Source organism: Capsicum annuum, chromosome 4, assembly GCF_002878395.1.
Source record: "Capsicum annuum cultivar UCD-10X-F1 chromosome 4, UCD10Xv1.1, whole genome shotgun sequence".
In the NCBI taxonomy this organism is placed as follows: Eukaryota; Viridiplantae; Streptophyta; class Magnoliopsida; order Solanales; family Solanaceae; genus Capsicum; species Capsicum annuum.
This window is the reverse complement of record NC_061114.1, coordinates 220,985,706-221,008,369: the sequence shown is the minus strand read 5'-3', so window position 1 is coordinate 221,008,369 and position 22,664 is coordinate 220,985,706. Positions and strand designations below refer to the sequence as shown.

Sequence of the window (22,664 nt, the reverse complement as noted above, 5' to 3'; positions counted from 1 at the left end):
TGGTGAGGAAGTTGTCCGTTAATGGTGAGGTTAATGGTGTATTGTGTGTTGGTTGTTGTGTGGCTAAGTATATCTATGGAATGGAAATGGAAGAATTCTTTTTTTTCAATGTTCTGTGTATAAGTGTGTATATATGAAAGGTGATAGTGTGAGGGATCACGTGGGTGGGTAGTGGGGTAGGGTGTGGGGTGGTGATGTGTTGTCCAAAATTGATAGGAGGAGTGGTTAATTTTGTTACCAAAAGAATAATTGAGGATTAAGTTTGTTAGTGGGTTTGTTATTATATTTTTGTATTTTTGTGGGGTATAATCACATGGGTAAGGGTGTATGATAAAGTGAGGTAAAAATGAATAAAATTGATATCAGGGAGGGACAAAATTAGGTGTCTACATCATACCCCCTTTGAATGTAAACACGAAGTGTTTTCAAATAAAAAAGTAAAGAACGACACAAAATTTTGTCCCGACCATTATTCAAAGGAAGAAACAAAAAGAAGAAGGAAAATCGAGTCCTGACTTAGGAAATCCTACCCACCCAAGTTACGAGGGAATTAAGTCACAAGCATCTTAAAGGGTTGGACGAGAAATGGACTATACCGAGTTGGAGAGTCGAGGGAGGTTCCATCGAGGTTTCGGTCCGCGGCTCTGTCATTACATCAAAAATGAAAATTACAAGTTAAAACATAAATGAAATTACAAAAATCCTATCTATATAGCTTCTTTTGGACTCTTGACTTGAGTTTCATCACCCTATTCTTCAGGCGGGCTCCTGACTTGCTATTTCTTTAACTTGTTACTTGTCTTTCAATTTCTTCACCCTGTTCTCCAGGCAGGTTCCTGACTTGCTATTTCATCAACTTGTTGCTATGCTTTCAATTTCTTCACCCTGTTCTGCAGGCGGGTTCCTGACGTGCTATTTCATTAACTTGTTGCTGTGCTTTCAATTTCTTCACCCTATTTTGCAGGCGGGCTCCTGACTTGCTATTTTATCAACTTGTTTCTATGCTTTCAATTTTTTTCTGTTCTGCAGGCGGGCTCCTGACTTGCTATTTTTCAATCTGTTTAACTTTCAATTTCTTCACCTTGTTGCATGGTTTTCCATTTATTCGCCCTTTGCTTCGGTCATGCTTCTGAAATCACATCAAAACTGAAAAAAAATCATCCCAAATAAAGAAATGCATTTTCTATGAGTTAATTGGAATGACTCGACTAAAAGGTACGTCTTTTAGGAATCAAGGGGGATGACTCGACTAAATGGTACATCTTATAGGATTCCAGGGGGATGACTCAACTAAAAGGTACGTCTTATAGGAATCAAAGGGAAATAACTCGACTAAAAGGTACGTCTTCTAGGAATCAAAGGGAATGACTCGACTAAAAGGTACGTTTTATAGGAATCAAAGGGAATGACTCAACTAAAAGGTACGTCTTCTAGGGGCTAAAGGGAATGGCTTGACTAAAAGGTACGTCTTATAGGAATCAAAGGGGATGACTCGACTAAAAGGTACATCTTATAGGGGTCAAGGGAAATGACTCGACTAAAAGGTACGTCTTATAGGAATCAAAGGAATGACTCGACTAAAAGGCACGTCTTATAGGAATCACTAGGGATGACTCGACTAAAAGGTACATTTTATAGGAATCAAAGGAGATGACTCGACTAAAAGGAACGTCTTCTAGGAGTCAAGGTGAATGACTCGACTAAAAGGTACGTCTTCCAGGAATCAAGACTTAAGTTAGGAAGTGCATTACCTAAGAAGAAAAATTCGAATTATCCAATCAAGGAAGTGTGTTTCCTTACCAATGCTGTTTGACTTATCAAAACAATAAAGTGCGTCTCCTTACCAAAGCTGCTTGAATTACCAAAACAAGAAAGTGTGTCTCCTAGAGATCTTGAATTATGAGTTTTACCATGGTTTTGATTACCAAACCTATTCAGCAACCTTGCCTCTTGCATTTGTTGAGGTGAGAAATTACGGTCTTTGATGTTTAGGCTCTGAAATCCTTGATCTGAATGCAACATGTATTCCTATTACATACAAAGCAAACTTGTGAGTTTAAAAAACATGGTGGCTAGTATTTGGCTTTGGCTTTTGAGGCAATTTCTCCTGCCCCCGTCACATTTAGCTTTGCTTCCAACCATTAGCATATGTCATTGACTTGCTGTATCATTGACTCAAACTCAGCTTATTAAGAGTGACTCTGAAACAAACACAGTATTTCTGCTTTGTCGTGTTTCTCAAATAAACCCTTTGAACCTTGGTATTTCCATGAGTTCCCCGACTTCTCTGTTGACAAAACTTCCTGCATGCCTTTTTGGGGCTCACAATCATGTCTCTTTTATGTGCTATCTTTTGTCTTGCTTTGTACAATTAAAAAAGCTGGTAGCCAGTTTTGAAATCTTTTCTCACTTGTTTTGACACGGACTTGACTCAAAGACAAAAAACAAAAAAAAGAATGACAATTTTTGTTTTGATAACTGACTTAAGAAAGATAAAATTAAAATAAAGAGAAGAAAGAAAAGACAATGAATGTCCCCTTTTAAAACAAAGAAACGAAAAATTCATCTAAAAATGGCAGTCAACACTAATGATTATGCCATGCATTTTGGATTAAGCTGCTTGATCTTTTCATCCAAACTTTTTACCCATTGTTGTTGAGTTAATGGCCTTGAAACTGAGTTACTTTCTTAGGTCAATTCCATTTAAGACCCCATTCGTCTAGTGGCGCCTTGAAGGGTTTTCGCCAACAAGCTTCTTTCATTTTCTCTCGGCTAACTATCGCCTTATGGTGCCCGTGAGGTTTTTCACCAATAAGACTCTCATTTTTATTTCTCTCAACTTGTCATTGTCTTATGGTGCTCGTAAGGGTTTTCACCAATAAGACTCTCTCATTTTTATCTCTCTCTCGATTCCCTATGCTGAGGAAGACAAATAGTTCCCAAATGCATCATCATATCCCTTGCATGCTCCGCCTTAACATCCTCAAAGATTGATCTGAAGGTCTTTCTTTAGTTGTAACTTGGCTTTTGGATAAGGTTAGAAAGAAAGGATGGCATGGGGCCCAAACGACACTTGAAGTGGGGCAGGACTTACAACTTTTGGAATCGACTCAAACAATGAGGATTAACTCATGCCCCAGTTTCTTTTGACTAGGTGACTCTAAATTGTTTATTTAGTTAGACCGAGCCTTTAGTAGGGCAGCCTACGTATCTCACCCCCGAGAAAGGAGAATCAGGTCATGCGTAGTTCTGGCAGCTTGTTTTTTCACTTGATTCTATTTTTTCTTTTGTTGACTCTTTTCTCTTTGGGACTTTTTTGACTTTATTTTTCTCGACGCTCTTCTTTTTCTCCTTTTGGACACATTTTTCTCATCTTTTTTTTGAAATTTTTCTGACTCTACTGTTTTGCTCAACACCTTTTCTTTTGAGCTTTGTTGACTCTATATGATTCCAAAAGAGGGGTATGAAAGAAAATAGGACTAAAGCTCAAATGGGTAAACAAAGGATAACACGATGTTTGGATAGTAGAATGAAAGGCTTCGTCATATCAATCCTTAAAAATGCAAGTACATATCATGCAATATGAAAACGAAAGATGAAGATCATTTGTGGCACTTTAACAACACTAACTTCAACTGAGCATGTATGTCACTTCTTTTTCTACACTTGTCAAACATACAACTCCATTTTCGTTGTACATTCCTCATGCTGAAGGACTCATGACTTCGAGGAGCTGATTTTCTTCCTGTTCCTTTTGACATAGGACCACACATTCACTACTTGACCTAATTAAGATATGTCTTTCAATTGATGACCAAGTTATTCTCAGGATTTTCAAAATAATAACTTTAATTTTCAAAGAAGGTTTCAACTTGATCACCAAATACCTCAGCACTCTATCTATTTCCTCAGATGCTCTCTTTTTCTAACTTTAACCCTCTGATTCAATGTTCATTCTTAAACTGGATGTTAAGATCTAGTTGTAAATTTCACTAGAATATCATATCACTAGAGTCAAAATAAAATGTACTATGTAAAAAAAACAAACAAACAACACATATTTAAAACACAGAAAAAAGGGGACACTCCATTTAATAAAATGAAAGATAGAAGGGTTTGAACATAAACTACAAAGGGACAAAACAAGATAGATCCCGAACTACAACCCTGAAATAATTCAAAAAATAGAACAAAAGACAAAACAAACTATCAGACCTCTTCCTAGTAGGGATATAGGTTAATTCTCAATTGCTCAGCCTGACAACTTAGCCACTGGTTTACATATCAGCATGACTAGAGCTTTCCTCACTATCAATATTCTGTACCATAATTGATCCATCATGAATCATCTTTCCAATTTCTCTTTTCAAATCTTGACAATCTTCAATACTATGACCCTGAGCCTCAGAATAATACGCACACCGTGCGTTAGGATCAAAATTTCTTAAATATTGATTAAGGGTGTACCCAAAGAGAGGAGTGATCATTTCTTCCTGTACCAATCTCTGAAATAAAGTGGCATATGACTCTCCAATTGGTGTGAAGATATCTCTCGACTTCTGCCTCATTTCATTGTTTGGCTTGGATAGAAAATCTGGCTTAGAAGGGTTTTGGTATGTTTGTGGAGTTAGAGGATGACTCTGGGGCATTGGCGTATGCCATTGTGGGTAAGATGAGGGTTGAACATGTGGTTGTGCATTATACACTGGATATGGATGTGGAGGAACAGAGTATAATGGATTTTGGGAGTGATTATGTGGAGCCTGGGCATAAACTTGAGCTTGATCCTGAGATCGACGACGACGTGGTCTTCTTGACCTTTCTTGCTGTCCAACTATAATTGCAGATGCATCTTCCTCATTCTTTTTCTCCCCAACACTTCCTGAACCCTTTTGAATTACTTGACTAGTCACTTTCAATGTTGCAAAACTCACAATGCGACTAGTCTTAATTCCTTCTTGTATCATCTCCCCCATTTTAAGGACCTCAATGAACGGCTTGCCTAATGCAGGTAACAAGTGTTCATAATATGTTTCGTCCTGCGCTTGCATAAACACCTCCACTATTTTGCTTTCTTTCATTGGTGGTTTTACTCTAGCAACTTGTTCGCGCCATCTGATCGCATACTCCCTGAAACTCTCAGTATTCTTCTTTGTTATACTAGTTAGGGATTTTTCATCAGGGATCAACTCAACATTGTATTAAAATTGTTGCACAAATTCGTTAGCTAGGTCATCCCAACTAATCTATTTGTCAATGTCTTAGTCAACAAACCATTCTGAAGCTAGTCCTGAAAGACTCTCACCGAAATATGCCATGAGTAATTCTTCCTTCCCTCCAGCACCCCTTAGCTGGTTGCAATAGCGTCTCAAATAGGCTACAGGATCGCCATGTCCGTCATACTTCTCAAACTTCAGTATTTTAAAACCAAGAGGAAGATGTACACCAGGAAACATGCACAGATATTTATATGAGACACTTTTGTACCCCCCAAGTCCTTGCAAGTTTTTCATAGTCAGTTCCAAACTTCTCAATTTTCTGGCTATTTTCTCTTGTTCTTCGATCATAACAGGCTTCTCAGTGTTACAAGGAAATTCAAGAGGTTGAGGGCAATCGTAAGGACCAGTCGACTTAAATGTAGAAGAGCATAATGCTGATCACTAAAAATATTCAATACAGGCTCTCTTGTAGAGTAGGGAGGCATAACTTGTGGATGAACATCAAAAGTAGGAGGTGGGGGTGGCGCCGCAAAAGCATGAACAGCAACTGGAGCCGAGTATCTGGTAGTCTTGGATTGGGGAGTGAGGAAATGAACATTGGAAGTGGTGGATATTATTGCCCCGGAGTCGATCCTGATACATGTTGCGGCATATCAACAAAAATGGGAAATTGTGCATGTGACATGGGAGGCAAGCTAGAAAGATATTCTAGATTATCAGTGGGAACTGGAGGAGGCAGCAACCCATTAGCCCAAGCTTGATACATTTCTATTATTTGCCGCCTTAATTTCCAAATCTCTTCATTATCTCCTACATTCTCATTCCCCGAACTCCCTATCTGATTAGTGACAACTAACTCGGTATCCTTGTTGCCCATAACTTCCTCTGTAACTTGGAGCAATATGGAGGACCATCCAAAATGCCACAAACCAACCACCTTAAACTAACTTGAAAAGAGATAGAAAATACGTTAGAGTTCAGATTTTTCAAAACCTCTTTTTTTTTTGAAAAAAAATCACCAAACCCTAGAAGGGCGCCTACGTATCTCACCCCCGAAAGGGGAGAATCAAGTGTGCGTAGTTCGTGAAGTCATGCCAAAATGGCCAATTGAACTCTTTTTCATTTTTTTTTTTCGAAACTTGAAGAAAAGAAAATAACAATTTGTCAAAAGAATTGACGAAAATGTTTTTGAATTTTTCAGCTTTAACATCCCTATATAAAGTGAAATCTATGATTACCAAAGAAAATCGTTTTGGGTTTTCAGTTTTAAATTTCATATGAAAATGGAACTTGAACCTAATAAACAATGTTTTTGTAGTTTTCTTTTAAAGATGTACATGAAACACCTACTCTAAATGAAGAGTGAAGAAAATCTTTATGAATTTTTGAAATAAGATCAACCAAAAATGAAACCTACGACTATTGAGAAAAATCTTTTTTTTTCTTTGTATTTTTCTTTTCAATACATGTATGAAACACCTGCTCTAAATAAAGAGTGAAAAAAAATATTTTTTAATTAATTTTTTTTTTAAATAAGATCCCCCGAACCAACAATAGGCTGCCTACGTATCTCACATCCCGAAAGAGGAGAATCAGGGGTGCGTAGTTCGTCCAGATAGGATAATTAATGATTAAATAACCGACTGAACCCTTACTTGAGAGACGCGATTACAGACAGACGATAAAAGACGTCAATAAAATCTTTTTTGAGTTTTTTTTTTTTTTTGCAATTTGAAACTTTAAATAAAACTGACACCAACAATTATGAAAGAAAAACTCTTTTTGGGTATTTAGTTATATAAAATGTACAAAACTTCTACCACCTTTTTTAAAATTCTTCTTTTATAAAAAGCCCCTAAAAAAATCATTTTGGAGTTTTCGAATTGTGAAAGCTTGCTAAAGAAAGCAAAAGGAGAATCTTTTTTTATTTTTTTTCTTTTTTTTTTTAATTTTTGAATCGTGGAAAACAAAAGCCATAAAGAACCTACAAACTACAAAACTCTTCTTTGATTCACCTTTTCTCTTTTTGTTTTTCTTTTTTTTTTCAAGCACACCTTACTTCTAACACATGCTTTCCCGAATCAGTCTGTCAAATGACCACATTACCCTCAAAGATGCAACATTTAGCACATGGGGATACTTTAAAGGTGATTCTCCTATAAAGAACCATGTGGGCCCCGCTAGGTCTTAATATGATGCACATAAGAATGACTTAAAGGCTGACCTACGTTGTGGTTTACTAACAAGGCTGTTCGGGGGAGCATATGGTCGATAGTGGCTACTTTGCTTTCCACCTACTCCATACATCCAACGGCTCCCCCCCTAAAATAAAGGTGACTCAACTAGAGTTCGTACGCATGATGTGCGCTCCGAGACTTGTTGCGAAAAGAATGACTCGTGGTTATGCACATGATGTCAGATATAAAAGCGGTAAATACATAGGATAAATATTGTAAACAAAGAGCACGAAAACACACAAAAGTGAAAACACAAACAAAAATCACAAACAATATTTATACACTCGTAATGCCAAACAAAGTTGATATGACTCAAAAAAAAAAGCTCAGATTCTGAAATAGTTCCCCAGCAGGGTCGCCAGAGCTGTCACACCCCTTTTTCAACATCCAGAAGATTAATTTTTAAGTTCGAAAGGGTTTTATTATTAAGTGACAAAAAATGAAAATTCTGTTCCGAAAAGGATTTTTTATAATTAAATTCAGAGTCGACACTTGGCATAATCCGATGTGCCAAGTCACCTTTGGAAAATTCTTTTCGAAATGGTTTGACTCTTTAAAACTGGTTTGCGAACAGAGATTTCGGCTAAGGAATTCTATTGACCGAGGGGAAGGTGTTAGGCACCCCTCGATCCCGTGGTTTGACCACGGTCGTTGGCGGAGCGTATAGGCTAATTTGACATTATGAATATGTAAACCACACAAAACATGCAAAACAATCAATCAAGCAAACAAGATAAAACAATCCAAAATTTAGTGTCCAGTCCAAAAATAAAAAATGTGTAAAATAAATCCTACTCTAAATTAATTCTAGACTAATGCTCTACCTGACGCCTCGGGCCTTCATCACAAACGTCCTCCGGGTACATGATACCTCGGGGCATTCCCCGGTGAATAAATATATACAGATACTTCGGGATATTCCCCGGCCAAATTATACAATTGATTCAAAAGTTATAAAATCAAACCATTCAATCAAATTTCAAACATTCAATCAACCCACAATCTCTAGATTTTGCCTACCCGACCTACGTCTTGCCTATTCCAATCGGCGTATCTTGATACTACCAAATTCAATTAATGTTTATTTCAAGTCAAACAACTAATGAATCAAACTAATCAAAATTCACTAATTATATCAAGTTTTCAATTCTCGCCCCACTTATTCTATTTTTATACCAAATTCCAATGATTCAAGACAGTTATCTCAACAATCCACAACTATCTATTCAAAGAAATCGAACACCAAATTAATGTCACCAAAATTCAACCACACATTAGGCAAATCAAACACGTATAGTAAAGTAAAATTAGAAGAGATAGAGTTGGACCTTAAATGGACTTTTATATGCCAGATTGTGTGATTAGAAAATGGAGCCGGATTTGAAATGTCCTGATTGAACCTCAAACGATAACCCCCAACTCGATATCCACTTCGAACTCATAGTCCGATTGAAAACCCAATTTTCAAACAGAAATGAAGAAGAAATATCAAACCAAACGGGGTCAGTCTTGTAAAGAAACGAGAGGTATTCGTATTGAATTCCAAAGGAGCCAACCCATATAGAAATCCCTAGAACCAACTCTAGTTTTGGTGTTTTGGGGGGGGCTTAAACCGATCCGATTGACGAACGAAAACCAATTCCGGTGACCCCCTAACATATCTCAACCGAATTCACCATAAAAAATCAGAGAAAAACAAAGAGTTTTTGATGATTTTGTGATGGGAACGATCAGACGATGATAGAGAAACCAGTTTTGGTGAGCTCGAGGCCAAATTCGGCGAGCTTAGATCGAGTAACGATGAACATGGGTCACTTCTAGTTAGATTTCGCCAGAGAATATCCAGAAACTGACCAAACCTTGTTCAAACTCCCTTCATCCTCTCAATTTACCCTTACTGTACTCTACTCTCTCTCTTCGCTTCCCTCTCTTGATCTACTCTCTTCTCGTCATCTCACTGTATTGTTATTCTTTGTGGTCTGTATCTGTGTAGTGTGTGCGATAATGGTGGTTTCTCGTGAGTGAGATCTACTATGGTGAGGATGAGGGATCGTATATGGGTGAAGTATGGTGAATGGAAAATATTAGTGAGGGTGTCTGTGAGTAGATGTTGGAGAAGAAGGTGAATTCTTCTTCTTTTTTTGTGTGTGCTGTGAGTGTGAGTCTTCAGTGAAGTATGTAATTGTGTATATGGTAGCTGTGGGTGTGTATTCTGGTAAGAGTAAAAGAATAGAAAAATGGAGCCATCAAGGAGTGCGTGAGCTGTTGGAATAGTGAGGAAGTTGTCCATTAATCGTGAGGTTAATGGTGTATTGTGTGTTGGTTGTTTTGTGGCTAAGTATATCTACGGAATGAAAATGGTAGAATTCTTTTTTTTCGATGTTCTGTGCATAAGTGTGTACATATAAAAGGTAATAGTGTGAGGGGTCACGTGGGTGGGTAGTGGGGTAGGGTGTGCGGAGGTGATGTGTTGTCCAAAATTGATAGGAGTGGTTAATTTTGTTACCAAAAGAATAATTAAGGACTAAGTTTGTTAGTGGGTTTGTTATTTTTTTTTTGTATTTTTGTGGGGTATAATCGCATGGGTATGGGTGTATGATAAAGTGAGGTAAAAATGAATAAAATTGATATCGGAGAGGGACAAAATTAGGTGTCTACACTGCCTAAACTTAGGTAAGCAAACAAATATTATAAGCAGAAAGTTTGACCCAATGGCATTTAACGTAAAGTTTCCAAGACAAAAATATCCACTTCAGAAGCGGAAATTTCACAACAATCTAAGCTAATTCCAGGAAAAAAATAAAAGGATTTTGGGAGGAAAAAAATTTGGACCATTTCTCGATTTGTGCGTGTCATCCCTGCGCAGGGGCCATGCAAATCTTCTCTGTATCATTCCATTTTTATCGGATGTCCCCGAAGGTACAAGCGTGCCTGCTGCTATTAAGCTTTATAAAGAGAGCAAAACTTCTTTCTACAAACGATGTGGCAGAAATAACAGTTTGGGGTTTTCACAGACGCAAACCTGGACTCATTTTTGTGCTTGTTTCTTCGTCCCATCTGAACAAGCCCGTCTGTGCCTGGAGTTATAGCTATAATGGGATGGCCTTCTTTATTTAATTTGATTTGCAATATGAGAAGTGGTATAGCCTTTCTCTCTCATTTGTCTCCTTTTGGAAACTGCATTTTTGCTACAGTTTTTTGCTTTTGCTTTTATGTTCATTCATGCATATAGAGCCCAACTGATCCTAAAGTCTAGATTTGACCCCAAAGAACACTGGTCAGGTTATTATTCAACTTGTAAAGAAATGAATCTGAAACTTAATTCAAATCTAAAAGCTAACTCAAAAGATATAAAATTGCCTAAGGTATATTTTAAGAGAACATACATCTCTTGAAGGGTAGATGGAACGTTTTTCACCCCTTCTCACGTTCAAGACTAAATATCTAGCGCATCCACAATTTTAATATGGGCCCCAACATCGTAAACAAGAATTGAGACGAGTCCTATTCTTATACCATGTAGAGAAATAAACATAAGCTTACCTCAAACCCGAAAGTTATATCAAGAAGTGAGAATTGTCTATTCATATTAAAAGAGACTACTTATTCCTTAATGAGCTATATGAGACGTTTCACGAACTTGTACCCATTGAGGTCGTTTCATTAATGGGATATGAAAGACGAATATTCCGTGGGACTAACTATTTCACCCTTTTAAGAAGTTACATAATGATCCCGAAATTATTTATCCCAAAATATTATCCTTATAGTAGCCAATTCTGCTTGGTCTTTCTCCATAGTCCACATAAAAGGAGATTTTAAGAAGTTACCTACTAGCAGTCACTAATTTTGAAAGACTGAACAAGAAATTGATTGATATGCCTATCTGGTAGCACGAAGATGGGGTTGAGGGTGCAGTATTTATTCAATCTGGTAAGTCATAATAAAAGAAATTTATAATATTATTGATGTCCGCTGCTCATTTCTCGTTTTCTCAATTTGCCATGCCTCTTATCTCTAATTTCTCAGTCTATCCGGGCGAAGCCTGTGACAGAAGGTCCAGGTATGAATGCTACTATGAGTTAATTTGGACGGACTAAGATGATTTAAGCTATAAATGAACAAGTTTAATTTTGGCTGAAATGACCTATTCAACTCACTTGGCCTTGTCCATTTTACATTGTTGTTCAATGCAAATTGAGTAGTCCTTGCTTATGCACAATAACTTGCTTAATGTATTTATCTCCTCTTTCCCATTTGTGTGTGTTCTACCTAAACTTACATAAGCAAGGCAAACTATAAACAGAAAGTTAATTATATTTGACCTAATGCCACTTGACATGAATCTTCCTAGACAAATTTGCACACTAAAAACATAAGGTCTATACAATTTGTGTAATGCACTAGAGGAGAAGAAATTTCACTACAATCTAATCAGTATGTGTAAAGCCAGAAGCTTTTTAACATGCATAGAAAATGAGTGGAAAAGCAAAACACAACCACACGAAGAAACTGGGAAAAGTTAGGAAAAAAATTTGGACCATTTCTCGATTTGTGCGTGTCATCCTTGCGCAGGGGCCATGCTAATCTTCTCGCATGCCTATTGTTGTTGTACTTTATAAAGAGAGCAAAACTTCTTTCTGCAAATGATGTGGGAGAAATGACAAGTTAGGCTTGTTTCTTTGTCCCATCTGAATAAGCCCAGCTATGCCCACAACGGGCTCTCTTGTTTGTTTCAATCATTTTTAGCTAACTTTTTTTTTTTGTGTAAACAACATAAATCTCCTAGACAATGAAAATAATTACACAAAATTCCTTGTTGTTTTCTCTCTCTTTTTTTTTGCAAACATACTCATATATTGGGTCACATTATACATTGGTCGAATGTATGATGTAACAACTAATCCTATATTTAAGGTAAGATAATCTTTAATTATTTTACAGTTCCTTAATTAAAGGCAGTAATTAGCCAACATTAAGTCATTTATTGATAGAACATGTAACTGATATTTGAATTTAAAATTTTTTGTTATACATAATTTTTTTTCCTACGATTCAGGATCTGAAAAGCCAAAAAATAACCACTTTCTTCAACATCCGTTCTTCAAAACTACTAAAATCTTCTTCTACATACGTTCTTCAATACTAGTAAAATCAATAAGAATATCCCCATATTGTTGCGACATTCTGAAATTTGAGAGTCAGGAATTAATGATACGTCATACGAAAGTGATGCAATAGTAATTTCGGTAAATGCGGACGAGTCGGTTACAACCGCGGGACTTGCGGTTTCTTTCCAAAGGAATCATGAAGAATATAATATGGTTTTCTATGTGTGGATACTTTGAATGGTTTTGGTTGTATAAACATTTTTTATTAGTTTTTTTTTGAATGCTGTATATATATATATATATATATTTATTGATTATAGATGTTAATTTCTTTAATCAATGATTTATATTAGTATAAAAATTTTATGTCTTTTTCCTATATCATAGTTCGCAACCATATTGTCACACCCCTTTTTCACGTTTAACTCCCAAAAGATTGGATTTTAAGTTCGAAAGAGTTTTATTATTACGGTGACAAAAATGAAAAATTTGTTTCAAAAAAAAAAGGATTATTTACATTATTATTTTTTCTTATTCAGAGTCGCCACTTGGCATAATCTGGTGTGCCAAGTCACCTTTGGAAAATCCTTTTCAAAACGGTTTGACTCTAAAAACTTATCCGCGAACAGAGATTTCGGCTAAGGAATTCTGTTGACTGAGGGGAAGGTGTTAGGCACCCCTCGATCCCGTGGTTCGACCACGGTCGCTTGGTGGAGCGTATCGGCTAATTTGACATTACAAATGTACAAACCACATAAACACACAAAACAAGCAAACAAACAAATCACACAAAATTCAAAACAAACCAAAATAATGTTCAGTTCAAATTATACAATCCAAAATAAAAGAGGTACTGAAATATAAAACCTATTCTATTCTAAACTAATCCTAAACTAAACTCCACCCGACGTTCCGGGCCTTGATCATGATCCTCCTTTGCGTACATGCTACGTGGGGGCATTCCCCGGTGAATAGATACACGTACCTTGGGGCATTCCCCGGCCAAATGAGTACAACTAAATTAAAGGCGATAAAACAAAACCATTCTGACACATATTTCAAACATGCCATCAATCCACCATGCCTAAATTTGCTTACCTGAACCTACCGTTTGCCTATTTATTCTCGACTAAAGACATAATTCTATCACATTGTATATCAACAATAAATAAAAATTAATCCAAATCTACCCTTTTCGTCCATTTTTCAATTTCCAGCCCAACTTTCTTTTTATCAATCGCACCATCAAAATTACTCAAATTCGTTCCGCATATTAACAAAATCACATCGTCAAGCACATAATCAAAACATCAACAAAATCCAATAATCATAATCACAACATCAATATACCAAATTAAAATAAAATAAGAAGCAAGAGTTGTAGAGATAGACCTTCCGATAATCGACTTTCGTTGATAATAAGAATTAAGGAAGCCTGACCTTGGGATTTCGAAAAGAACCTCAATTGAGATGACTCCGACTTCGATATCGACAAACTCAACATCCCAAGACTGATCTCTATGGACTGATTATATGAACAGAAAACCAAATCCTCAAACCCGGAACAAAACTGATGAACCCGGAACCCGATTTCGAAAGGAATCACTGAGACAAATGAACCTAAAACCCCAAAAAAATGATAGGACATCTAAGCCCAGCGTAGACCGAGCTTTGGTGAGCTCCGGCGATAGTAGGAACAATGGGTCAAGACAAATTCCAGAACGTTTCGACATTTTCAGGTCGGATTTGCTCAGAAATAAAAGGGAACAGAGAAATCTCAAGCTTTTGAGAGTTGGAATGGTCGCCCAACGAATCAAAAATCAATTTTGACTAACGTTGCGCCGGAAAAACTTAAAACAGAGACTGAATCTCACCGGAAGACTCGAAACAAGACCAAATCTCTTACCTGCTCACTATTCCGATCATTCTCTTCCCCTTTCTAATCTGTTTTCGATCTTTTCTCTTTTGTTTTTGGCCTTCTCCGTCTCTTCTCTCCAATGTTCTCAAATTCAATCGCCTCACCGTTTTTTCGCCGACCTCACTGTGTGCGTATGCGTGTGCTATGTGGTGAGGTGTGTGAATTGAATGGAGAAGAAGCCACTCGGCAGTGAGTGTTTTTTTTTCTTTCACTATTTCAGTGAGTGTGTATGTGATAAAAATCTTCTCTCCCCATAAATTGTGAATGTCCGTGTGTATATATGGAAGGCGAGATGATTAGATTATTGTCATTCCCCCATGGAAAAGGATGAGTGATGGTGTGTATTGTTATTCCCTCAATATTCCCTGTGGGCCCTTTTATATTTTTTTGTTGTTTTTTGAATTGGTTTAAAAAAATAAAACAAAAGGTGAAGTGGGGTAGGGTAGGTAGTGTAGAGGTAGGGTGTGGTTGGGAGTAGGTGATTAGGATAAAGTTTGTTAGGATAGGATCCAAACAAGATAAAATTCGTTAAGGGTTGTTATTTTTTGTCATTTTATGGAGGGTATAATCACGTGGGTAAGGGTGTATGATAAAGTGAGGTAAAAATGAATAAAATTGGACTTGAAAGGGATAAAATTAGGTGTCTACACATATAACTTGAAGTTAGAACATGATTATAAATACACATTAACTATGGAACTTACCCTCTATAGGAGTAAGTAATTGTTGAAACGCACGGTGTATTAAAATATTGTACATTAATAGTTAATGTGTAATAAATGTATGATATAGCATTATACGTTTTTAACATGTATGAGGTTAGAAATACAATAACGAAATTTAACTGAATTCAAATTTATTTTTTAAAAAATTATATAAAGTATCATTCCAGTAAATTTACGAATGTATAATATGTTTTTATACAGTAAAATCAATGTATAATAAATGTGTATCTTTCCAGTAAACGTTTGAATATATAATAAGTTGTTATACATTCAAAGCAATGTATAGTGAAACTGTGCCATTCCAGTAGACTTACGAATGTATAATATTTGATTATACATTCGTATCAATGTATGATATAGCATCATACATTATAAATGTGCATGATATTAACAATTTCTATAATTTTTTAACAATTAATAAACGTTTTACAACATGTATGTTGTTATGTAATACATACGTTTAAAACCTATTAGTCTTTAGTTCAATGTAAGATTCAGTTATAAGCAAAGGTACATAACAGGAAACATATTATGTGTTCAAAATATAATGTCAGATTAATTAGTAATATGTTGTTTTAATCATTAACAAATAAGTGAAAAGGGAAAACCCCAGTAAATATTTTTTTTTTGGTTTTGGCCTTTAGTTTCGTCCCCCATTGTTGGTCAAAAAGATAGCATAATAAGCACCCACAACGCCTAACACCAACAAGTTCATAATTGACCCAGTACTTTCAGGGCCGTACGAAATCTGAATACATTCCAAGCTATCACTGTTCAAGATCTATACATAATAAATTACTTCAATAAAAAATTTATATTAAAAAAAAGAATTACGCAAAAATAATAATCAAAGGGTTTTTTCAATTTGATTTTGTTTTGTTATTGAGAGTGTTTATTTGATTAATTCGGATTTAATTTATTTTTTTTTTGAAAAAGAAAAAATAATTTTGGGGTTTATGGATTTCGAGTAGAGAAAGTGGAATCCATGGTTAAGGAGAAGTGAAATGGTGAAGAAGAAGGGAAAGGTAAAATTGAAATTACAGTTGCTACTCATAATCATAGATGACATACTAAATAAATGGAGAAAAAAGTTAGCAAGATTTTAGGAGAAAAATATAGAGCATAATTTGAAGCAAAATATGGTTGTTTGGAATGTATAAGAAGGAAGAGAGAGAAAATAAAAAAGGTCGGGATTTAAGTAATTAATTTGAGATTTTTGTAATTTCTTTTTCAACATGGGATGTAATGTAACACGGCAAAGTTAGCATGTATATATATATATATGTAATTTTTCCTTTTTTTTTTTTTTTTTTGCTTTTGCTTGTTTCAGATGCACATAGAGCCCAACTGAGCCTACTCCAGATTTAGCCCAAAAAGACACTAGTCAGGCCCATGCTCAACTTGTACAACAAACGAGATGGGATAGACTAGGATGTCCTACGAAATTAGTTATTACAATTTTAATAATTAATATTCATACCCATAATAAACCGTGGGATAAGTCATTTCACATTTTATACCGGGATCGTTGTCCCTTATTATGAAACAACCGCATAGCTAGGTAGACTAGGCAATACTGGTTGGTGTTTTATCCATAGTCCACATAAAAGGAGCTTTAAGAAGTTACCTACTAGTCATCACTTATTTTAAAAGGCTGAACAAAAATTGATTGATATGCCTATCTAGTAGCACAACGATGGGGTTATTTATTCAATCTGGTCAGTCCATAATAAATACAATTTATAATACTATTGATGTATACTGTTCATATCTCGTTTTTCAAATTGGCCATGCTCCAACTTCAAAATCGTTTGCCTCTTATCTCTTATTTCAGTCTATCAGGGGAAGCACGTGGCAGAAGGTCAAGGTATGAATGCCAATATGATTCAATGGTTTAATGAGCTAACTTTTCAGGTAAAGTTAAATTAAACATTTATTTTTCTTTAAGTAATTTCAGAATTAGAACTATTTCAATTCATTGTTTTCAATGCTTGGCCAGCCCCGTCTTATATTATTCAAGCCCCCAAATGTCAGTCTTGAGCGTGCGGAGCTGTTGGAGCACCCACATCATTTGTGGGATAGGAACATGGACTCCTTGTATAATTTTGAATCCTCAATCCTCATCTCATGGCAATTTTTGAAATTGAGTTACATTCGACTTGAGTCCAAGATTCATATTTTCACGATATATCTATTATAATTTTACAAGTGAAATTAGAAAGATGATATAATGTATACAAATATTACCCCTATTTTGTTCGATAAAGAAATTATTTTCGAAAATTCTTAGCTCAAAGAAAGCAAAAACACAACATTTATAAAGAGTGCATTGACTCGCTTTCCATAATTTGGCATCGTGTCCATCAAAGACCAATGTTGAAGATCAAATACTGCAAATGGCTCGCTTTCCACCGTACTCGTTGCATTCAATTCGCTTCATTCCCCACTGCTATTCAAAAACAAAATTGAGTAGAGTAATAAGTAGCAATTACTCTACTCACTGCATTGCAATTACAGAGACACGTTCTTCTTCATTGCTCTTTCTCACCAAAAAAAAAAAAATTATTTCTTTTCAATTTATTTGTCACATTTTAAATTGACACACCTATTAAGAAAATAATGATTTAAATAGGGATTTTGCTCACTCCATTCCTTTTTAGGCGGTGCTTATATTCGTAACTATTTATACTTGTTCCTTTAATCTTTCAAAAATAGTTTGAACAAAATCTTTCGATTATGTATTGGTAAAATTACTTTTAATTTTATAGAAATAAAGGAATTTATTAAGGGGTGTGTCCAACCCAAATGAAGCAAATAAAAAGAATGAAGAGAGTATCGTATTATCCCTATTAATTGATGTCTGGTACTTCCTCCGTTTTGTTTTAGTTAATCATCTTTCTAAAAATATTTGTTTTAAATTAATTATTCAATTTATGAAATCAAGAAAATTTTATTATATTTTTTCAATATTACTCCTATCGTTAAATGACTACACAAAGTGTATATATTCAAATTTATATTTTCAAAATATAATTAATAAGGTTAATTCGGTAAAATAAACTTATAATAAATATTTTCTCAAGAGGATTGTCAAGTCAACAAGGGCCAATTATTTTTAAACGAGTAATAGGTTTTCAAAATAATTTAAATAATAAGTAATTAATGATAAGAATAAAATATAAAAAAAATTATCTTCTCTTTAAAAATGATAATCAAATTAGAAAAATAGTAACAACTGAATCGGAATGGAAGGAGTAAAGTAAGTGTTCCCCATTTCATTTTTTTTTTTTGTCTTATACAATAGATGTTTCAATTTACTTGAGAGAGTTCTCATACTTTGTTCGTCCCATTTTATCCGTTTCAATTTGATATTAATATATTAACTAAAAAAAATAATTAATAACATGACTGTTTTATCATAATACCTCTATTAAATGATGTTTATATTTTAATTTAGAGAAAAATAATTAATACTAAGGTTAAAAAGGAAAAAAAATTATCTTGTCTTGATTAATGAAAAATGACAAGTAAAATGAGAAATCAAATTAGAAAATTTTGGGACAAGTAAAATGAGACGGAAGGAGTATTTCAAAGCATCATTAATAGATTAGCTTTGTAAAATGCACATCTCTAATTAAAAATGTTCTTAATGAGTGTATCAAATTAATCGGTACAAGTAATATGAAATAGAGGAAGTTATAATTTCTTTATTTTAATTATTTTTAATTCTCACAGAATTAAGTTATTTTATACATGTACATATAGAGGCTGCAACATGGGCTAGAACACTTTCTTCTTCTTATCTCCACAGATTTTCTGGTCTCTTGTTGGCTATTTTAGAATCCGAAAATAAGGCGAAATAAGGCGGCTTCTTAACAAACTTTTCAAATAATGGGCTAAAATATAGTCAAAAAAAAATTTCCCCTTTAAATTAAAAAGAGTGTGCAGCAAAAATATCACATCACTCTTTAATTATTTTCCTTCATTGGGAGTATCGTACTAGCATTATGAAGACAACTTTTGGTTTCTCTCTTTTGTTCTTGCTGATGACGACAACAGTTTTGATTTGCTCTTTGTCCTGTGTCAATGGAGGTACTCCTGGTAAATATTTTCATTAAATTTTACCCTAAGATCTACCATATTTGTGTTGTATTACTCGTACATTGAAATTACTTTTGATTTTGAAATAGTAACTTCTTAACATGCTTCGCAAAATGCCTTCATTTTAAAGGCGGAGTTAGGTAGGGTTCTTTCAGTTGAAAATTATATTGTTTATATACGATTAAAATTAGTACTTTTTAATGTAATGTATAGGAGATGTGAGACCTCTTTTGACATTTATGCATGTTTACTTCTTCGTATTTTGAACTCCATTAATGAAAATCATATCGCTACTACTTCAGTCTCTGTTAACATGAAGTGTTAATGGAAGAGATTTGCATGTCTTTATGACTTTAGTCCGAACCTGAGATATCTAGATAAGGATGAATCGATACTTTATCACTTTAGCACGGCCTTTGATGGTCAACTTTTTACTTAGCTTCTACTATGATGGATGGACTTTAACTGTTGAAAAACTGCCGATTACTAGCACCATTAAAGAAGCTTCTTCGACAAGAATATGAATTCTAAAAATTTGTTGGTAGAGAACAATATTGATCAGATGCTACTTTAATTTGTTTTAACTATACGCGTGTTGATTGTGTTGCCTTCTTCAATATAATTGAATCACAGGAATGTCCTCGACATGGCAAGAGAAAAATGAATTGTCATTGACCATCAAAAGCAGAAAGCTGCAGGTACTTGCACTTTGATTCTTACATTCCTCAACTATTGATGTTGCATTGCTCTTGAACTAGTTAAATTCTGTCCTCTGTTTAATTAATTCTTGTTACAACTCTAAATTCAAGCCGTTTCTAAAGAAGTACCTAAGTTGATTTGCAGTATATATGTAGACGTAGTGGCTTTGTTGTATTGTGAATAGGGGTGGATGTTAGCGGCACTGAGACGTTTATGCGAACGTAGCCCTTGAGGAATATATTTACCAAACATGACCAAAGTATACACTACATATACACCTGGTTGTATACTGTATGTATATTATATGTATAGGTATATATATAATATAAAGTAGTAGTATAATACTACCTATACACTGTGCACATATTTTGTAAACTAGATGTCCTGAAGGTATTCGGCCGTAGTTTTTCCTTAAATTTATGTGTAGAAGTTCATCAAATTGCATGAAATTGTAGGTCTAGTACCATAATTCTAAAAATACAATGTGTTTAATGTTGCGAACCATAAAGGCACTCATAGTACTTAAACCCTGGATCCGACTCGCCTGACCGTGAAGAGATTTAATTTGTGTGCATACTTAAGTAATAGTATATCACTTTAAAGATAGTGATCATCCTGCCTCAAAAGTCTACTTGTGATTTACTGTTTTTGATTCTATGTAAGTCCAATTTGCAGGACAATGGTTATGGACCAAGCACTGTTGATGAGGGTGAAGCAGGGAAAATAAATCTTGAAGATTATCGTCACCCTATGGATCCAGTTCCAAGCTCAAAAGCCTCAGTAAGACCTGGACCTATAGAGCATGGTACTCCTCTTATGCCTTATATTCCCAAACAACCTCCACCTCCTCCTCCTCCGACTCGCTCCAAGCCGGTGGTTGGGTTTCCATAGGGACGAGAGTGTTCATCAACTGGATGGATCTATCTGCTTTGAGGTGGTGAGACAATAAGGTGTAGCGCGCAGTTTGGTCAGCGCATCTGTTGCAATCGTTGTAATAATTTCAAAAGAACAATGTGTCTTTTATTTGCTTTTCTTGTAAATTTCAATTGGAGCCTTGAGTATTAGAGCTTCGTATTTGTACGTGATCTGACCGGTAGTATTTGCTTAAAAATAAGTTGTTTTCATTTGAGTATTCTCTCCGTCTCAATGTATGTCTTGATTGTGTAATGATATTTGACTAGACATTGAATTTTAAGATTTAAAAAGAAAAAAAGCGGTGCACTCCTAATTACGAAATTTACTAGTAGTATTTGTTTTTTGGGATATTAAAAACATTGTGTTCAATCATATCATTGAATGCATTTCTCTCTTTCAATTTCGTTAAAGACTACAAATATAGGAATAGGGCAAAATTATACTCCCTCAGTACCTTAAAGTTGTCCATAATCTATATTACTAAAAGTATTTGTCCAAATTACTTGTAACAAAAGAATTTCTTGAGAGTAAATTAATAAAATCGGCCATCCTTCTTGCTCATGATTTCTTAAGGAACGTGTATAGAAAAATGAACAACTAATATGTAACGAAAGGACCACCTCTATATTCTAAAGTTGAATTTTATTGATTTGTTTATGTTTATTAAAAGGGAAAAGGATCAAAAATACCCTTCTACTTTCATAAATTGGTTATATTTGTCCTTAGTTAAACTACAGGGTTAAATATACCCCGCTGTTACTAAAGTATGTAAATATACCCTTCTATTTAACTAAAGTCCACACGGGCTAACATTTAGTTGAGATGGAGTCCACGTGAGCGCCACCTTTTTATTCTTTTCCCCTTCTTTTTCTTTTCCTATTCACAATTCTGTGCTTGGCTTTCTTACTTACTGTCAAATTTGCTGCTGTTATGTCCTTTGCTTATTCTTTCATTGGACTTGGTCTCTCCATTGCCATGATTGCAAGTTAGTTACCATTTTCCACATTATTTATTTCTAATGCCTTTTCCTTTTTTTTTTCACATTTCCCTAATGGTTTTGTAATTTGATATGGGAAGAGGAAGGAGTAAGTGCAAACACAAGCTTAACAGGGACAACAGTCAGCCCATGCTTGGATTTGTAGAGGTTTGGAGCAAACAGAAATGGCCAGAAAGCAAATTCATAACCAAATTAAAGAATACATTATTAACCTTTCACCCTTGGGGTTGTTCAATTTCAATTTTTACAGGCTCGTGTGGAGAACTGCATATGTGGAATTCACAACCATATTAGGCCATGTTATTGCCATTCTTCAATGACTTTCTGGTCTTCTGGGAGCGAGCAGCCTCATTTTGGCCACTTACTGTCTATTTCCCCATTCAGATGTACATTTCACAAGCCAAGATTCCTAAAAATTCATTTACCTGGATTTGGTTGAACATACTGAGTTTTGTGTGCTTGATTAGCTCACTTGTTGCAGCTGCTGGATCTGTTCAAGGCCTTATCCATTCTGTCCAGAAACATTGTGAAGAAGAAAAGAAAAAAAAGAAAGGAGAAAAGAATAAAAATGTGGAGCTGACGTAGAATGCCGCGTGGAGTCCATCTCAGCTAAATGTTAGCCCGTGTGGACTTCCCTTAAATAGAGGGGTATATTTGCGTAATTTAGTAACGGCGATGTATATTTAACCCTAAAGTTTAACTAAGGACAAATATAACCAATTTATGAAAGTAAAGCGACATT

General features: G+C 35.1%; 1 protein-coding gene and 2 non-coding genes across 6 annotated transcripts; 1 reads left to right on the top strand and 2 right to left on the bottom strand.

The window, feature by feature from the left end:
• Positions 1 to 10,276: 10,276 nt before the first annotated feature.
• On the bottom strand, positions 10,277 to 10,379 carry LOC124898373. Its single transcript, XR_007055340.1, has one exon. It is a non-coding gene; the product is annotated as a U6 spliceosomal RNA (small nuclear RNA).
• A 1,606-nt stretch (positions 10,380 to 11,985) lies between these two features.
• On the bottom strand, positions 11,986 to 12,085 carry LOC124898379. Its single transcript, XR_007055344.1, has one exon. It is a non-coding gene; the product is annotated as a U6 spliceosomal RNA (small nuclear RNA).
• Positions 12,086 to 18,930: 6,845 nt separating this feature from the next.
• LOC107869459 lies at positions 18,931 to 21,139 on the top strand. 4 transcript variants are annotated; one of them, XM_016715996.2, is made up of 3 exons: positions 18,931 to 19,302; positions 19,945 to 20,009; positions 20,674 to 21,139. In XM_016715996.2, exons 1-3 carry the CDS (start codon positions 19,218 to 19,220, stop codon positions 20,899 to 20,901), a joined length of 378 nt encoding a protein of 125 aa, XP_016571482.1. In that variant the 5' UTR covers positions 18,931 to 19,217; the 3' UTR covers positions 20,902 to 21,139. The 4 variants fall into 4 exon arrangements, with proteins under 4 accessions (XP_016571482.1, XP_016571481.1, XP_016571484.1 ...); XM_016715995.2 differs by having other exon boundaries at positions 18,940 to 19,311; XM_016715998.2 differs by having other exon boundaries at positions 18,949 to 19,302; positions 20,686 to 21,139.
• Positions 21,140 to 22,664: the final 1,525 nt, after the last annotated feature.